The sequence below is a fragment of the Dendrobates tinctorius genome, unplaced genomic scaffold (genome assembly GCF_039654945.1).
Source record: "Dendrobates tinctorius isolate UK_male_01 unplaced genomic scaffold, ASM3965494v1 ptg000116l, whole genome shotgun sequence".
Classification (NCBI taxonomy): Eukaryota; Metazoa; Chordata; class Amphibia; order Anura; family Dendrobatidae; genus Dendrobates; species Dendrobates tinctorius.
This window is the reverse complement of record NW_027361784.1, coordinates 20,423,128-20,441,487: the sequence shown is the minus strand read 5'-3', so window position 1 is coordinate 20,441,487 and position 18,360 is coordinate 20,423,128. Positions and strand designations below refer to the sequence as shown.

General features: G+C 44.7%; 1 protein-coding gene across 1 annotated transcript in view; it reads left to right on the top strand.

Moving 5' to 3' along the window:
* Positions 1–14,060, top strand: part of SAMD12 (sterile alpha motif domain containing 12) — a 701,452-nt gene extending 687,392 nt beyond the window's left edge. The window contains exon 5 of the mRNA XM_073590234.1: positions 8,706–14,060. Within this exon, the coding sequence (XP_073446335.1) occupies positions 8,706–8,728 (23 nt within the window). The 3' untranslated portion in view covers positions 8,729–14,060. The remainder of the gene's footprint in view (positions 1–8,705) is intronic.
* The last annotated feature ends 4,300 nt before the right edge of the window (positions 14,061–18,360 follow it).

Sequence of the window (18,360 nt, the reverse complement as noted above, 5' to 3'; positions counted from 1 at the left end):
AGTCCCGTGCCCATATACCCATCATACATATCCACCATCCCATAGTCCCGTGCCCATATACCCATCATACATATCCTCCATCCCATAGTCCCGTGCCCATATACCCATCATACATATCCACCATCCCATAGTCCCTTGCCCATATACCCATCATACATATCCTCCATCCCATAGTCCCGTGCCCATATACCCTTCATACATATCCACCATCCCATAGTCCCGTGCCCATATACCCATCATACATATCCACCATCCCATAGTCCCGTGCCCATATACCCATCATACATATCCTCCATCCCATAGGCCCGTGCTCATATACCCATCATACATATCCACCATCCCATAGTCGAGTGCCCATATACCCATCATACATATCCTCCATCCCATAGTAGAGTGCTCATATACCCATCACACATCCTCCATCCCATAGTCCCATGCCCCTATACCCATCATACATATCCTCCATCCCATAGTTCCATGCCCATATACCCATCATACATATCCACCATCCCATAGTCTCGTGCCCATATACCCATCATACATATCCTCCATCCCATAGTCCCGTGCCCATATACCCATCATACATATCCTCCATCCCATAGTAGAGTGCTCATATACCCATCACACATCCTCCATCCCATAGTCCCATGCCCATATACCCATCATACATATCCTCCATCCCATAGTCCCGTGCCCATATACCCATCATACATATCCACCATCCCATAGCCCCGTGTACATATACCCATAATACATATCCTCCATCCCATAGTCCCGTGCCCATATACTCATCATACATATCCTCCATCCCATAGTCCCGTGCCCATATACCCATCATACATATCCACCATCCCATAGTCCGGTGCCCATATACCATGTCTCAGTTATTCCTACTATGTCGTATTTTTCATCATACATTACCAACTCCAGATCTTCAATCTTATTGGTCAGGCTTCTTGCGTTGGTCAGCATGCAGGAAAGAAGTTTGGCTTCCTTTTTCTTAGCTTCTTTCTGAGTACCCTGTCTTGGGTCCTCTGTACCACATCTAGTATCCTTGATTAGTTTGTCCTTCTGCTGCATGTTCTTAACAATAAAATCTCATAAATGAGCTATTAAGCACAACAAGAGATCAAAATAGAGTTTTTCAAGCTGAATATAATTTATTAGAATAATGAACAGAGCATAAATGCTAAAGCAAGTTGCAGCAGACATAAACACAGTAGAATTAAACCAGCACCATGAAAATTTTAAAAAGATTTTTTCTGTGCAAAACAAGCAGTTTTTTCACAAATAGAGTACACAGTGAACAGCAAACTCCCTATTTAAATAATATGTATACCCAAATGGGGTGTTACATACAATCAGTGCCCAGGGTAGGATAGTGAATACAAAATGCATAAGTGCTTTGTGCTAATAAGCCTTAATAAGCGTTAAATGTAAACAAAGTAAGGACTACCTGTACAAAATCCAAAAATGGAATACAAGGGCTGCATTGTAGAGTAACACTTACATGTGATGTGAATGCCGCTGTCAAACCTGCCGCCCCTACGCGCGTTACGCCGCAGCTTCCTCAGGAGGCGTGGTTTCCATGTGCCCCGGATCTAGTATATATAGTGCGGTCAACCAATGAACCGCTTTCCCTAGTAAAGGACATAAACTTCAGGACCTGCGCTGTAGCGCCCACAGTGACGTCAATGGTAACTCATCCAGTTCTAAAAGTCCACAACGTTAGCGGCGCATGCGATATAGAGTCTCCACTATAAACAGGGAGTCTATCATCAGCGCTCATCGGCATGAAAGCGGCTCGAGCAGCATTGCAGCCAGAGACAGTCACACACCAGACTGAGCACGTCAGAAGGCTCCTAGTGAGGACAAAACTGGGCATGCGCACATGTGAGGGCAAGTGTAAAAGTGAAAATGAAATGACATGGAAGCAAAATTATGAAGAATACTAAATCTCTATTCAAAGTGCTGACCAGTGTTAGTGATGTGAGGTGATGGAACAATAATTAATGCTAATATAATTTTGTGGTGTATATAATCCGTAACAGGGAATGTGCATGACATAGAGTGCATGAAAGTATACATATGTGTGTATTATAAACACACTATGCATTCCAAAACAATAAACACGCATAACATACCGTATTTTTCCGACCATAAGACGCACTTTTTTCCCCATTTTTTGGGGAAAGTGGGGGGTGCGTCTTATGGTCGCAATATACTAACCTGTGGTGCGGTGGTGGCAGCGGGCTGGGCTCTGCGGTGCGGTGGTGGCAGCAGGCGGGGCTCTGCGGTGCGGGGGTGGCGGCGAGCTGTGCTCCGGTGCAGGGGCGGCGGCTCCGCCGGCATTTCCTCGCAGCCCGGAGGCCCCCGCACATCCCTTGCTGGCCGCCGCCATGTTGCGGTGGCCTCCGGGAACATGGACGCCGGAAAGATGGCCGCCGGTCCGGGGATGGCGCATGCGCGGGTTCAGATCTCGTCCTGAGATCTCGGGGGACGAGATTCAAATCTCGGCAACGAGATCTCGTCCCCCGAGATCTCGGGACGAGATCTGAACCCGCGCATGCGCCGTCCCCAGACCGGCGGCCATCTTTCCGGCGTCCATGTTCCCGGAGGCCACCGCAACATGGCGGCGGCCAGCAAGGGATGTGCGGGGGCCTCCGGGCTGCGAGGAAATGCCGGCGGAGCCGCTGCCCCTGCACCAGAGCACAGCCCGCCGCCACCCTCACCCCGCAGAGCCCACCTGCCCCAGCTTAGCACAGGCCACCTGCCCCAGCAAAGCTGCCCCTGCCCCAGCACAGCTGCCTCAGCACAGCTGCCCCAGCACAGCTGCCCCAGCCCCAGCACAGCTGCCCCAGAACAGCTGCCGCTGCCTCAGCAAAGCTGCCCCAGCACATCCAACCTGTCCCAGCACAGAGCCGCCACCGCATGAGCCTGGACCACTGAATGACCCCTGTGACTACTCCTCCACCTGTGCTGGATCCCTTCCCAGGTAAGCTGAATTCGGACTGTAAGACGGACCCCCATTTGACACATCATTATTTTTTTCCCTATTTTCCTTCTGAAAATTGGGGTGCGTCTTATGGTCCGGTGCGTCCGAAAAATACGGTAATGTGTATACAAGATATATAAAAATGTATGTGCATCATATAAATACAACAATTAAACGTTATATAACTTGTTGGAAGTGAATGTGCATGTTATACAACACATGGCATATAATACACACACCATATATCATATAACATAATAATTATATATACAAATGCATACAAAACAAAACATAAATACACAAAGAAAAAAAGAAAAAAATAAAGTATAATATAAAGACCCAATAAATAACACAAACAGGGCCATATATTTCTTGTGAGAAGAGTGTTTCTTCATAAAGTCTTGGAATTCCCTCAGTATTGAGCTCCATGCCAGATCATATACTGTGATTCAAAATAGAGAACTAGAGTATAAACACAAAAGAAAAAACAGATAAAAACAAAACTAAAACCAAGGCTTAAAAGATACCCATACAATTTTTACAAAAAGGACCCAAAGCCATTGCTCTCATTCAGTCCCACAGGGACCATAGTGTTGAGTCTATAAATCCATCGACTCTCCACTTGTGATAACACTCAAAACAGATCACCACCCCTCATACCCAAAAATACCTGATTTATTGCTGCATGTTCTTGTCTGCTGTTTTTCCTCCCATCCCCTGTTCTTCTAGTTTAAAGCCCTCCTGATGAGTGTGGCAAGTCTTCTGGCGAATGTGTGTTTCCCAGGTTTTGTGAGGTGTATCCCATCTCTTGCGAGAAGTCCATCGTAGAGGTAATTCACGCCATGGTCCAAGAATCCAAATCCTTGCTGCCTGCACCACCGTCGTAGCCAGTTGATATATATATTGCGATGCAGTAACCTCTGTTACAGCTAGGGGGCACTGTGTGTGCGCTTCAGGATGCGCTTGGATGCATAATTATGATGGTGAATTATGGACATGCATTATTGTAAATGGCCGGTATGTGTCGCAGAGGTTCTCTGCGCGGTAAGCCCAAAATGATATGGTTATGCTGGGACTTATAGTTCCACAAGTGTTTGTTGTGTTTACTTATAAGGGGGGCTTATAGGAATTGACTAACCACACATGCACCGCCCATCCATGGGAGTGGTTACAGCCATTTAATGTGACTGAGGTCTGGTCACATGGTCAGAGAGAGTGTGTACCTGAATGGTTCAGGGTGCAAGGTCCTGGAAGGTCTATGTTGGAAGATCCTGGGAATAGAATCGGATTCCTGGAGCACGTGGTGAGACCTTGGACCTGGTGGCCTGGTTGTTGGACGAATGTCCTGAATAGCACCCAGACAGGCCACGTGTGTTTGCGAAGTCTGTGAAGGCACTGTGGTTGGGGGAGCTACCTTCCATCTGAGGATCTGGACTGTCGGTAGTGTACTAGACACAAGGATGGTGATCCCAGTTCGGCAGCTTCCCCAGGAACCAGAACTGACAGGAGGTCAGTCTGTGGAGCAGGAGCTCCTCAGAGGTAACCCCGGGTATGGGGAAGCACTGGCAAAGGTCCGTTATTGAACTGTGCCGTCACCCGGTGACTGGAGAAAGTCAGGCGTGACTAGTGAATGCTGGGTAAAGCTTATGTGATAAAGTAATGGACTATGTGTAAGCCGCTGATGTACAACCTGGCTTACAGCATGGTCTATGGCGCTTAAATAAACCATATGGACTGTTTCATGTGAAAAACCCGTGTCTCACTACGTTAATCCGCTGCCAAGCAAGTGTTCCCTAACACACATAGTAGGCGCTACATCACAATATATTATATATATATATATACACTCACTGGCCACTTTATTAGGTACACCTGTCCAACTGTGTGTTAAGACTTAATTTCTAATCAGCCAATCACATGGCGGCAACTCAGTGCATTTAGGCATGTAGACATGGTCAAGACAATCTCCTGCAGTTCAAACCGAGCATCAGTATGGGGAAGAAAGGTGATTTGAGTGCCTTTGAACGTGGCATGATTGTTGGTGCCAGAAGGGCTGGTCTGAGAATTTCAGAAACTGCTGATCTACTGGGATTTTCACGCACAACCATCTCTAGGGTTTACAGAGAATGGTCCGAAAAAGAAAAAAAATCCAGTGAGCGGCAGTTCTGTGGCCGGAAATGCCATGTTGATGCCAGAGGTCAGAGGAGAATGGGCAGACTGGTTCGAGCTGATAGAAAGGCAACAGTGACTCAAATTGCCACCCGTTACAACCAAGGTAGGCAGAAGAGCATCTCTGAACGCACAGTGCGTCGAACTTTGAGGCAGATGGGCTACAGCAGCAGAAGACCACACTGGGTACCACTCCTCTCAGCTAAGAACAGGAAACTGAGGCTACAATTTGCACAAGCTCATCGAAATTGGACAGTAGAAGATTGGAAAAACGTTGCCTGGTCTGATGAGTCTCGATTTCTGCTGCGACATTCGGATGGTAGGGTCAGAATTTGGCGTAAACAACATGAAAGCATGGATCCATCCTGCCTTGTATCAACGGTTCAGGCTGGTGGTGGTGGTGTCATGGTGTGGGGAATTTTTTCTGGGCACTCTTTGGGCCCCTGGGTACCAATTGAGCATCGTTGCAACGCCACAGCCTACCTGAGTATTGTTGCTGACCATGTCCATCCCTTTATGACCACAATGTACCCAACATCTGATGGCTACTTTCAGCAGGATAATGCGCCATGTCATAAAGCTCGAATCATCTCAGATTGGTTTCTTGAACATGACAATGAGTTTACTGTACTCAAATGGCCTCCTCAGTCACCAGATCTCAATCCAAAAGAGCATCTTTGGGATGTGGTGGAACGGGAGATTCGCATCAGGGATGTGCAGCCGACAAATCTGCGCCAACTGTGTGATGCCATCATGTCAATATGGTCCAAAATCTCTGAGGAATGCTTCCAGCACCTTGTTGAATCTCTGCCACGAAGAATTGAGGCAGTTCTGAAGGCAAAAGGGGGTCCAACCCCTTACTAGCATGGTGTACCTAATAAAGTGGCCAGTGAGTGTATATATATATAACTCCAACTCATATACATATATAGACACCTATGGCTCCAGTTTGGGCACTGAGTGGACCCCTTTGATGACCACACATGGCACCAAGACTCACAGTGCCAACAGTCCGCCATCTATATTTATACATCATTTATAAATCTCCCTTCAACATTTTATAACTCAGACATGACTGTAATTAAAGGGATTGTTCTGGATTAGGAAAACATGGCAGATTTATTCTAATATCAGCACCACAACTGTCTACAGGTTGTATGTTGTATTATTGCTCATTTTCCACCTGTGATCAACCCACCAATTGTTTCTAGAGAATCTGTCTGTAGGTCAAAAGTTTCCATTTTTTGCTCTTATTTTATTCCCATTGCTCCCACGCGTATGATATTTTTTATTAAAATATGCCGTATGATTCTCCAAATATGAGCTATTCTATTTAGTGTAAAATGTTATGATCTTTTTTAATGGGGCAGTGCTCATAGGGTAATTATGCATCTAAAGATACGCCCCAGAGGATCCTGTGAGACACCTCCCTTTTGCAAAGACCATAGAAATTAGCACTAAATAAAAAGGCCAATAGCTCTGGAATCATATCACAAAGTTTAAAAAATAAAATAGAATGATAAGGGAATGGAATAAGAGCAAAAACTGGCCACTTTTGACAGAATCAGATTTTTATGGTAAATTAACATTTTCTATACTTTTTCATGTTTTTTTACATATCATTAATTACATTAAGAAAACTTGCATTTTTTTTTACACTGGCCACTAAGCTTAATACTAGACTCACATTTCCTGTTCTGAACAGGAAACTTTTCAGCATTCTCATTATCATCACCAATAGGATTGCAATGTGGCATTTAGCACAATGACAATAGGTGATGTCACAGCTCACCTCCTCCTCCTCTTGTACAATGACTGATAACACCTCTATATACAGTAGCTAACACACGATCCACCATCCACAATAGGTGATGTCACAGCTCACCTCCTCCTCCTGTACAATGACTGATAACCTCTATATACAGTAGATAACACAGGATCCACCATTCACTATAGGTGATGTCACAGCTCACCTCCTCCTCTTCCTGTACAATGACTGATAACACCTCTATATACAATAGATAGCACAGGATCCACCATTCACAATAGGTGATGTCACAGCTCACCTCCTCCTTAATGACTGATAACACCTCTATATACAGTAGATAACATAGGATCCATCATTCACAATAGGTGATGTCAAAGCTCACCTCCTCCTGTACAATAACTAATAACACCTCAATATACAGGAGATAACACAGGATCCACCATTCACAATAGGTGATGTCACAGCTCACCTCCTCCTGTACAATGATGGATAACACCTCTATATACAATAGATAACACAAGATCCATCATTCATAATAGGTGATGTCACAGCTCACCTCCTCCATAATGACTGATAACACCTCTATCTACAGTAGATAACACAGGATCCACCATTCACAATAGGTGATGTCACAGCTCACCTCCTCCTCCTGTACAGTGACTGATAACACCTCTATATACAGTAGATAACACATGATCCACCATTCACAATAGGTGATGTCACAGCTCACCTTCTCCTCCTGTACAGTGACTGATAACACCTCTATATACAGTAGCTAACACATGATCCACCATTCACAATAGGTGATGTCACAGCTCACTTCCTCCCTTCATGAGGACCTTTGCCGACATCAGACCATGCTCACAAAGAATACTAGTGAGTCAGTCTATTACCACTAATGTCTATGTGTCTGATATTTAGTTGTAACTTTCAGCTTCTCCTCCAGGTTAGTTAATGTGAAGTTAGAAGGGGCAAGATCTTGGAAATACCAATAATAACGCCTTAATTTTCAGGTTTTGATTGAAGGGTAAAGGGAATCTTTCACCAGTTTTTTGCCATCTAATTCAAGAGAAGAATAATGTAGAGACAGAAACCCTAATTCCAGCTATGTGTGACTTACTGAGCTACTTGGTGCAGTTTTGATACAATCCCAGTTTTATCAGCATGAAATTATTACTAGAGAACTAGAAAGCCTACTGTCATGTATTCCTCTATATTCATGAGCTCTGTAAAACCCCGTCCCCACCACTGATTGTCAGCTTTCTGCCTGTGCTCAGTGTACTCACAAAGCTGCCAATCAGTGGTGTGGGCGGAGTTATACAGAGCTCAGCATTCAGAGAACTGCTAGATCTACAGCAGAGAAAACTTTTTAAGATTTTAATAAAACTGCAGCAAGCAGCTCAGAAAGTGATACATTAATGGAATCAGCCTCTCTGCCCCTACACCATGCTTTTTTTTCTGGAGCAATGTGGCATTCCATGGACCATTTTTTATTGAACTAGTTACCATTAAATTCAGGGTGTCAGACTCGAGGGGGGATCAGCTTTCTGAGACTGTTCTGAGCTGTGACTCATGGATGGGGGTTCTTGAGTAGGACGGCTCCGTCTATGAGACTCACTAGGTCAGATTTTAGGAAGTTTCGAGAGACCTTAAACATTTTGTTGTAGGGTCCTGAATTGGGATCTGACCTCTTCCGATTGACTTTCTTACTAGGGTCTCAGGCTTATTCTTCGGGAAAATTAACTTTTTTTTTTCTTTTTCCCTTTATTGCAGCCTCGACTGAAAGTTCTCCGTAACATAACAGCGGCAAACAGCCGGTCCGATCCATCCTCCCGAAAAGAATCGCAAGCCTCCGAGACCGCAGAAGAAAGTATCTAAAAGACGTCATCGAGCCATCGAGAGGGAAAGTGCGGCGTGTCATTAAGCCTGTGATTTATGGCCGCCCGTAACAGCGCGGCTCCATGCGCTCCGCCTGTTATTATACTCTCCTGCCTTGTGTTTCTGCCGCACAAATGGGATCATTCGCTGAGACTTCACTGAGCGTAACCACCGCAGCTCAACAAAGCGCCAGCCTGCACAATAGCCGCCACTTTTTCACACGGCACCTAGCAAATTCCTCCCCTATTAAATACATCAAGTTTCCTTTTTTTTTCTCCCTCAATGCCCTATTCACATCTGTTAGACATTATCACAGAGTCCTACCACTGATCAGAATGTAAATGTTACACTGAGCTCTTTATAACCCAGCACAAAGGGAAGGAAACAATGCGTTGCTGCGCTCCCGCCGCTGCCCTGTCTAGAGGAATCGCGCCCCATTATTGAATTATCGGGGTGTTTTAAATGAATACCTACTGAATCTAATCTCGATTCGATCGCTCTGCCCATGTTTAATGCCTGTCCGTTGTTGTACAGCTTCATCTCTTAAAGGGTTCGTTCCATTCCGTCTTGTTCTCTTAGCTCGAGGTTATAAAGCGGTGACATTACGGGGCGAAGATAGGATTATTTATGTGCAAATAACCAGATCTTATGATTTTCTTCTATATTATAGAAATGGGCTCTATATTCTGCCCTAAATCAGTTCCCTATGTAATAATCTGCTGGTCAGAGCCTCGATCTTCTAATACAGAGATCCGAATCTCCTGCGTACACGGGATCTACTCAGTGGCGTGGTATGGGTTTCCAAGGCTCCCTAATCTAGTGAGAATGCCCTCGGCCTTAAAAAGTAAAATGCCCCCTCCAAAAGTAGTAATGCCACCTCCAAGTGAAAAAAATACATCTACTCTGTGTGACCGAGTTCACTTTTCTGCTGCACACAAAATGGGCACAGAGAATGCAATGCAGTGATGCAGAGGCGTACCAAGGGGTGCAGGTCAGGTGCAGGCGAAATATCTGAGTGGACCCTGACTACAACTATGGTGGCACACTGATATTACCGCCATATGGTGACATATAGTGGTAGATACCAGTCCTGTAGATCTTACAATTGACTGCAGTAGTTTTATAGATAGTGACTTACAGACGTTCTTTCTGATGGAGTCGTTCATTTTTCAAGTCTTTTCAATCTAGTCCAGACCACCGTGACGACTTCTCTAGCCAGGACTCGGCTGCAGAGAATACAACAAAGAGACCTTTGACATCTCACATTTCCAGCTCTGTCCCCATCTATTTCCAACCTGCACAAACTGCTCATCCTGCTGTTACCCTATTACTGAATCCGCTGCTGCCATATGTGTCCCTATTCTGCACCTGCTGTATGGCACAATAACAGTGCGCTTCTTACTGACCAACACAATAATGCCACCACTGTGCCCCTTACAATGCCCTATCAAACAGTGTCCATATTTTGCTCTTTGACAGTCACAATACTTTGAGTGACCCTATAAGAATAATGCTTCTTAAGTGCCCACTTAACATCGAACAGTGTCCACTGAGTCCCCCAATGTGCAGCTCCTCTATTCACAGTATGATGGTCCCACAGCTCCCCTATACACAGTATGATAGGCCCACAGCTCCCCTATACACAGTATGATGGGCCCACAGCTCGCCTGCACACAGTATGATGGCTCCACAGCTCCTCTATACACAGTATGATAGGCCCACAGCTCGCCTGCACACAGTATGATAGGCCCACAGCTCCTCTATACACAGTATGATGGGCCCACAGCTCGCCTGCACACAGTATGATGGGCCAACAGCTCCCCTATACACAGTATGATGGGCCCACAGCTTGCCTACACACAGTATGATGGGCCAACAGCTCCCCTATACACAGTATGATGGGCCAACAGCTCCCCTATACACAGTATGATGGGCCCACAGCTCGCCTGCACACAGTATGATGGGCCAACAGCTCCCCTATACACAGTATGATGGGCCAACAGCTCCCCTATACACAGTATGATGGGCCCACAGCTCGCCTACACACAGTATGATGGGCCAACAGCTCCCCTATACACAGTATGATAGGCCCACAGCTCCCCTATACACAGTATGATAGGCCCACAGCTCCCCTATACACAGTATGATGGGCCCACAGCTCCCCTATACACAGTATGATGGGCCCACAGCTCGCCTGCACACAGTATGATGGCTCCACAGCTCCTCTATACACAGTATGATAGGCCCACAGCTCGCCTGCACACAGTATGATAGGCCCACAGCTCCTCTATACACAGTATGATAGGCCCACAGCTCACCTGCACACAGTATGATAGGCCCACAGCTCCTCTATACACAGTATGATGGGCCCACAGCTCGCCTGCACACAGTATGATGGCTCCACAGCTCCTCTATACACAGTATGATAGGCCCACAGCTCGCCTGCACACAGTATGATAGGCCCACAGCTCCTCTATACACAGTATGATAGGCCCACAGCTCACCTGCACACAGTATGATAGGCCCACAGCTCCTCTATACACAGTATGATGGGCCCACAGCTCGCCTGCACACAGTATGATGGCTCCACAGCTCCTCTATACACAGTATGATAGGCCCACAGCTCGCCTGCACACAGTATGATAGGCCCACAGCTCCTCTATACACAGTATGATGGGCCCACAGCTCACCTATAGACAGTATGGTGGGCCCACAGCTCCCCTATACACAGTATGATGGGCCCACAGCTCGCCTGCACACAGTATGATGGCTCCACAGCTCCTCTATACACAGTATGATAGGCCCACAGCTCGCCTGCACACAGTATGATAGGCCCACAGCTCCTCTATACACAGTATGATAGGCCCACAGCTCACCTGCACACAGTATGATAGGCCCACAGCTCCTCTATACACAGTATGATGGGCCCACAGCTCGCCTGCACACAGTATGATGGCTCCACAGCTCCTCTATACACAGTATGATAGGCCCACAGCTCGCCTGCACACAGTATGATAGGCCCACAGCTCCTCTATACACAGTATGATAGGCCCACAGCTCACCTGCACACAGTATGATAGGCCCACAGCTCCTCTATACACAGTATGATGGGCCCACAGCTCGCCTGCACACAGTATGATGGCTCCACAGCTCCTCTATACACAGTATGATAGGCCCACAGCTCGCCTGCACACAGTATGATAGGCCCACAGCTCCTCTATACACAGTATGATGGGCCCACAGCTCACCTATAGACAGTATGGTGGGCCCACAGCTCCCCTATACACAGTATGATGGGACCACAGCTCGCTTGCACACAGTATGATGGCTCCACAGCTCCTCTATACACAGTATGATGGACCCACAGATCACCTATACACGGTATGATGGGCCCACAGGTCCCCTATAGACAGTATGATGGGCCCACAGCTCCCCCATACACAGTATGATGGACCCACAGATCACCTATACACGGTATGATGGGCCCACAGCTCCCCTATAGACAGTATGATGGGCCCACAGCTCCCCTATACACAGTATGATGGGCCCACAGCTCACCTGCACATAGTATGATGGGCTAACAGCTCCCCTATACACAGTATCATGGACCCACAGCTCCCCTATAGACAGTATGATGAGCCCACAGCTCCCTTATGCACAGAATGATGGGCTTACAGATCCTCTACATGCAGTATGATGGGCCAACACCTCTCCTATAGACAGTATGATGAGCTCAAAGCTTCCCTATAGATAGTCTGATAGACTCACAGCCTCTCTATACACAGTATGATGGTCCCACAGCTACTCTATACATAATATGATGGACCCACAGCTCCGCTATACTCATTATGATACACACACAGCTCCTCTAGTATGATGTCCCCCAAAACACAGTATCATGAGCCCCACAGAAGCCCTCACACTCGATAATGGCCTCACAGTAGAACCAACAATGTATAATGGCTCCCATACTGTATAATGGCCTCCACAGTAGTCCCCAAAAGTAGCCCTCAAACTGTTTCTTCTTGTTGCCCTATCCATAGACTTCTATAGGCAGCCTATAACCCAATCCCTCAGTGAGCTGAGAGTTTGTCTTATCTCTCATGATGGAATGAAGCAGTTTTTGAGAGTGAACAGTGTTTCAAAGTAACACATCCATAAAACAGGGACATGAAATAAAGTATACAGCTGTACTGAGCAGTGTGAATGAGAATCCAGCACTAGAGTGAGACATTGCATAAAAAAACAGTATTTACTTTATGTGTCTTTCTACCTAGACTTCTATAGACAGCATATAAGCCCAGTCCTTTAATGAGTAGCATGAATTCTTATCCGTCAGTGAGCTGAGAGTTTGTCTTATCTCTCATGGTGAAATGAAGCAATTTTTGAGAGTGATCGATTAGTTTAGGTGGCTGGAAGAGGAGTGGCTCATAAGTGGAGAAAAAAAACTCATTTTCTTTAAGAAGTTGCATTACAAAGCACCTTAAAGTCACTTGTATCATTGACTGATTTATGTAAAGTTTGTTAAAACAGTAAGGACCATTGAATAATTACATAGTATGCAGTAAACTCCCATGCTCTCAGCTGTGGCAGCTGCAAGAAGCCATTGTGCTTTCTACGTCAGTGCAGGTGATTTGGAGCTCTGTGTCAGAATACCAAGAAAAAATGTAGCCACTATAAAGATATATTAAGAACGTAGAGATGAATTTTGGGTCTAAAAAATGCCATAATGACAAAAAGTTGCTATTTACTTTAAGATGCACCTCCTGGTCTCGGATGTAACTCGTCTTGGGTACTAAGCCATAATTGCGCATCGTTCTGCTTGCAAGCCTGACCCACTTTAATCAGTGGCACTGCAGGGGTTCTCTTGAGAACACATGGCTGTTATTTCTTGTGCCCCGTCTGCTTTCATAAGTGTCGGTAGTCGCAGTAAAGGAATGCAATGTTCCATATGATTTGGTCCTTTTTTGTTTTAAGGCATCTGATAATGCTGAATGTGTAACTTACCTGTGACACTTACCGGCCTAAACTAACTCAGGTGGGTAACGCAGCTGTAAATATGCTTTTATCAATTATATGGTTGCATGCCTATATTAAAAGATGGATGTGTGAATGTTTTTTCATATATTTTATACCAAATATATCACTAGAATGTAATGTCACTAACACTAGCAAGAAAAGAAAAAAATATTCTCTGTGATTTTTTTTGATAGGATGTCCACAAAAATAAAAAGTCAAGTTGGCAACACAGCTCCGGTTATGTTTTTGTGCATCACATTTAACCCTGATCTTAATAACATGGGTGAACAGGTTACTTTCCCCTGCAAGATCAGCATACGCCTCTCCTTCCGCCGTCATCATTCATCTGATCTCATTGACTACAAGTTACTCTCACTTATGTCGTCACATGAGGAGGCAGGTCACTTTCCTAACAAGTTCAACACACTCTTCTTCTGCTGCTGGTATCATTGCATTATTTATCCAGTTCTTCTACTTCACCTCCTTATATCACACCTGTCTGAGGCCGCCTTGTTCTCAAAAGCATATTTATAAATACAAGTTGACAAGTCACTGCCTTTTTCAAGGTCAACTCAGATGTTGCATTTCTGGTGTCCTCCAAAGGTTTTTCAAATGTAAAGTGCTGCGGAATATGTCAGCGCTATAGAAATAAAATGTATTATTATTTTACCCTTCAGGTTTTGAGATTTGTTCCTGTAGCGTAATGGCGGAGGCTAGCACGGACATCCATCCACTCCCCATGCTTCCTCTACTACATTGACTGCTTCTCCTTGCCCCGTCTTTATCACAATTGTTTCCCATGGTCTCACTCCATTCTCACAGATTATTCCCTACGCTTCCTCACAGATTGCTCCCCTGTTAGCCTGCTCTCAATGATACCTTCTCACTGATTATTTAGGTAAGGGCAGAAAGATATAGAGGAATTTTCCCCTGTGTGATCAGCACATACTTTTCTTGCTGCAGTCATCATCATGATCTTATTGACTAAGTTAGTTACTTTATCATCACAAAAGGTGACAAGTTACTTCATTCGCAAAATCATCATAATCTTATTCTGCTGCCATCTTCAATCTCCTTATCTAATTCACTTCAAGTTATTTTAATTCACCTACTTAACGTCAGTGTATTGTCACAAGCAGATACAGGCGCTTCTCACAAAATTAGAATATCATCAAAAAGTGAATTTATTTCAGTTCTTCAATACAAAAAGTGAAACTCCTCTATTCTATAGAGTCATTACACACAGAGTGATCGATTTCACGTGTTTATTTCTGTTAATGTTGGTGATTATGGCTTACAGCCAATGAAAACCCAGAAGTCATTATCTCAGTAAATTAGAATACTTTATAACACCAGCTTGAAAAATGATTGCAAAATCTGAAATGTTGGCCTACTGAAATGTATGATCAGTAAATGCACTCAATACTTGGTCGGGGCTCCTTTGGCATCAATTACTACATCAATGCGGCGTGGCATGGAGGCGATCAGCCTGTGGCACTGCTGAGGGGTTATGGAAGCCCAGGTTGCTTTGATAGTAGCCTTCAGCTCATCTGCATTGTTGGGTCTGGTGTCTCTCATCTTCCTCCTGACAATACTCCATAGATTCTCTATGGGGTTAAGGTCAGGTGAGTTTGCTGCCAATCAAGCACAGTGATACCGTTGTTTGTACACCAGGTATTGGTACTTTTGGCAGCGTGGACAGGGGCCAAGTCCTGCTGGAGAATGACATCTCCATCTCCAAAAAGCTTGTTGGGAGAGGGAAGCATGAAGTGCTCTAAAATTTCCTGGTAGACAGCTGCGCTGACTTTGGTCTTGATAAAACACAGTGGACCTACACCAGCAGATGACATGGCTCCCCAAACCATCACTGATTGTGGAAATTTCACACCAGACCTCCAGCAGCTTGGATTGTGGCCTCTCCACTCTTCCTCCAGACTCTGGGACCTTGATTTCCAAATGAAATGCAAAATTTACTTTCATCTGAAAACAACACCTTGGACCACTGACAACAGTCCAGTTCTTTTTCTCCTTGGCCCAGGTAAGACACTTCTGGCATTGTCTATTGGTCATGAGTGGCTTGACACAAGGAATGTGACACTTGTAGCCCATGTCCTGGATGCGTCTGTGTGTGGTGGCTCTTGAAGCAATGACTCCAGCAGCAGTCCACTCCTTGTGAATCTCCCCCAAATTTTTGAATGGCCTTTTTGTTAACAATCCTTTCCAGGCTCCAGTTATCCCGGTTGCTTGTGCACCTTTTTCTACCACACTTTTTCCTTCCACTCAACTTTCCATTAATATGCTTGGATACAGCACTCTGTGAACAGCCAGCTTCTTTACCAATGGCCTTTTGTGGCTTCCCCTCCTTGCGGAGTGTGTCAGTGACTGCCTTCTGGACATCTGTGAAGTCAGCAGTCTTCCCCATGATTGTGGAGCCAGCTGAAACCGACTATGGGACCTTTATAAACACTTATGAAACCTTTGCAGGTGTTTTTTGTTAATTCTAATTTACTGAGATAATGACTTTTGGGTTTTCATTGGCTGTAAGCCATAATCATCAACATCTCTGTGTGTGATGACTCTATAGAATATACGAGTTTCACTTTTTATATTGAAGAACTGAAATAAATCAACTTTTTGATGATATTCTAATTTTGTGAGAAGCACCTGTTCTAACCAACATAATTATATGTGTCGACAAGTCAATGACTTCCAAAAGAGCAACATCTTCTTCTCCTTCTGCTCTCTTCATTAGTTTAAGCTTATTGGATACATGTAATTTTGCCAGTTCATTACAAAATAGCTGTCACATCACCTCTCATGTCTTACAACAGTGAACAAAAGTAAACAGGTACACAAAATCAACACACTCTCCTACTACTGTTAATAATTTCATTATCTCATTAATTACAGCATGTTCCAATTCCACTCACTTCATTAGTCATTTTGCCAGTTAATGACACAGTAGCTGTCACATGTAGCACTCTCCTCTCTTACAACAGTGAACAAAAGTAAACAGGTCACTTACCTGACACAAAATCAACACTCTCAACTGCTACTGTTAATATTTTAATTATCTGGTTAATTAGAGGATGATCCATCCCACTCACTTCATATCACTTTCTGTCACATGCAGCAATGATAATGAGTGGAGAGGTCACTGCCTATACAAGTTCAATATGCTCCTCTCATGCTGCTGCATTTATTATACCTAATATCTAACAGGCCATTACATATATAGCAGATGTGGTTCATCTACTACAGCAGCCAAGCATCAATAATATCTCTTGGTTTCCAAGCCTTTGGGTTCCGATTCATCAAACTCTTTTGCCAAAAATCTGTTGCAAAACAATTTTGGGACTTTTGCTTTTTTCACTTATTTTTGTCAAAAATTGACAAAGATGGTGCAGAACATGGGTGTGTTACAACAGCCTGTCTAATTCATGATGGCTTTCCTTATGCCAGCACGCTTACTCCAGTCTCTGACCGGAGTAAGATTTGTGGTGTGGCACACAGAGGAGCATGTCAGCTTCCACACGCACCTGACTTGATTCATTAAGAAGCGTACGCCATTGAGTAAATCAGGTGCCTTTGACTCCAACACCCTCCCTCATCAAGACCAGCATGAACAACGCCGGTCTTGATGAATTCTTTAAGACTGCATTCACATGTTGGAGACACAGTGCATTTTTTTTCTTGTAATTGCAGTGGAAATGCATCACGGCCATATCATGTGAACTCTGCCTAAAGAGGTATCAGATTTATTAATTTGCAAATAATTAGTGTAGAGACGAATGCCTGTAAATGAGGATCAGTGCATTGCACATGTTTACACGGTGATATAATTCCGATCAGTTTTAAGGAAGATTTTGCATGTTGCATACAAAACAATACTGATGTCGGTAGACAAGGATCAGCAGCAATATATAATCTCTATAAATGGGGACTTGTGATGGTTTTACTTCCGCACTTTTAGTGTGAGTGCACACAGTGCGGATTGAGCTGCGGATTTTTCGCGCGGATTTGCAGGTAAAACCGCATGTAAAGTGACCTGCGGTTTTACCTGTGGATTTGCCAACGGTTTTCCCCTGTGGTTTGACACCTGGACAATGGAACAGGTGTCAAACCACTGTGGAATCCGCAGAAAGAATTGACATGAAACCGCAGCAAATCCGCACGAAAAAATCCGCAGCACGTGCACTGCGGTTTTGAAATCCCATAGATTTTCATTGTACTGTACAATGCCTGCGGATCTGCAGCAGATCCGCAGAGGCAAGTCCACTGCGGATCCGCAGCAAAATCCGCACCGTGTGCACATACCCTTATAGACAGCATGTGTAACTTGCAGTGTGGGGTTATGTGTCACATGTAATGTATTGTTCCTGGAGAAGCATATGATAGTTTGCATTTGCAAAACTGTAAATCTATAAGAGTCAGCTAGTCGTTCTACATAAAAGGGGTTGTTTGAAAATTGTTGGGAAAATAAAGGTAAATAAATAATGTGTGTGCACCCTTACTGGGGCTTGTGTCTGAA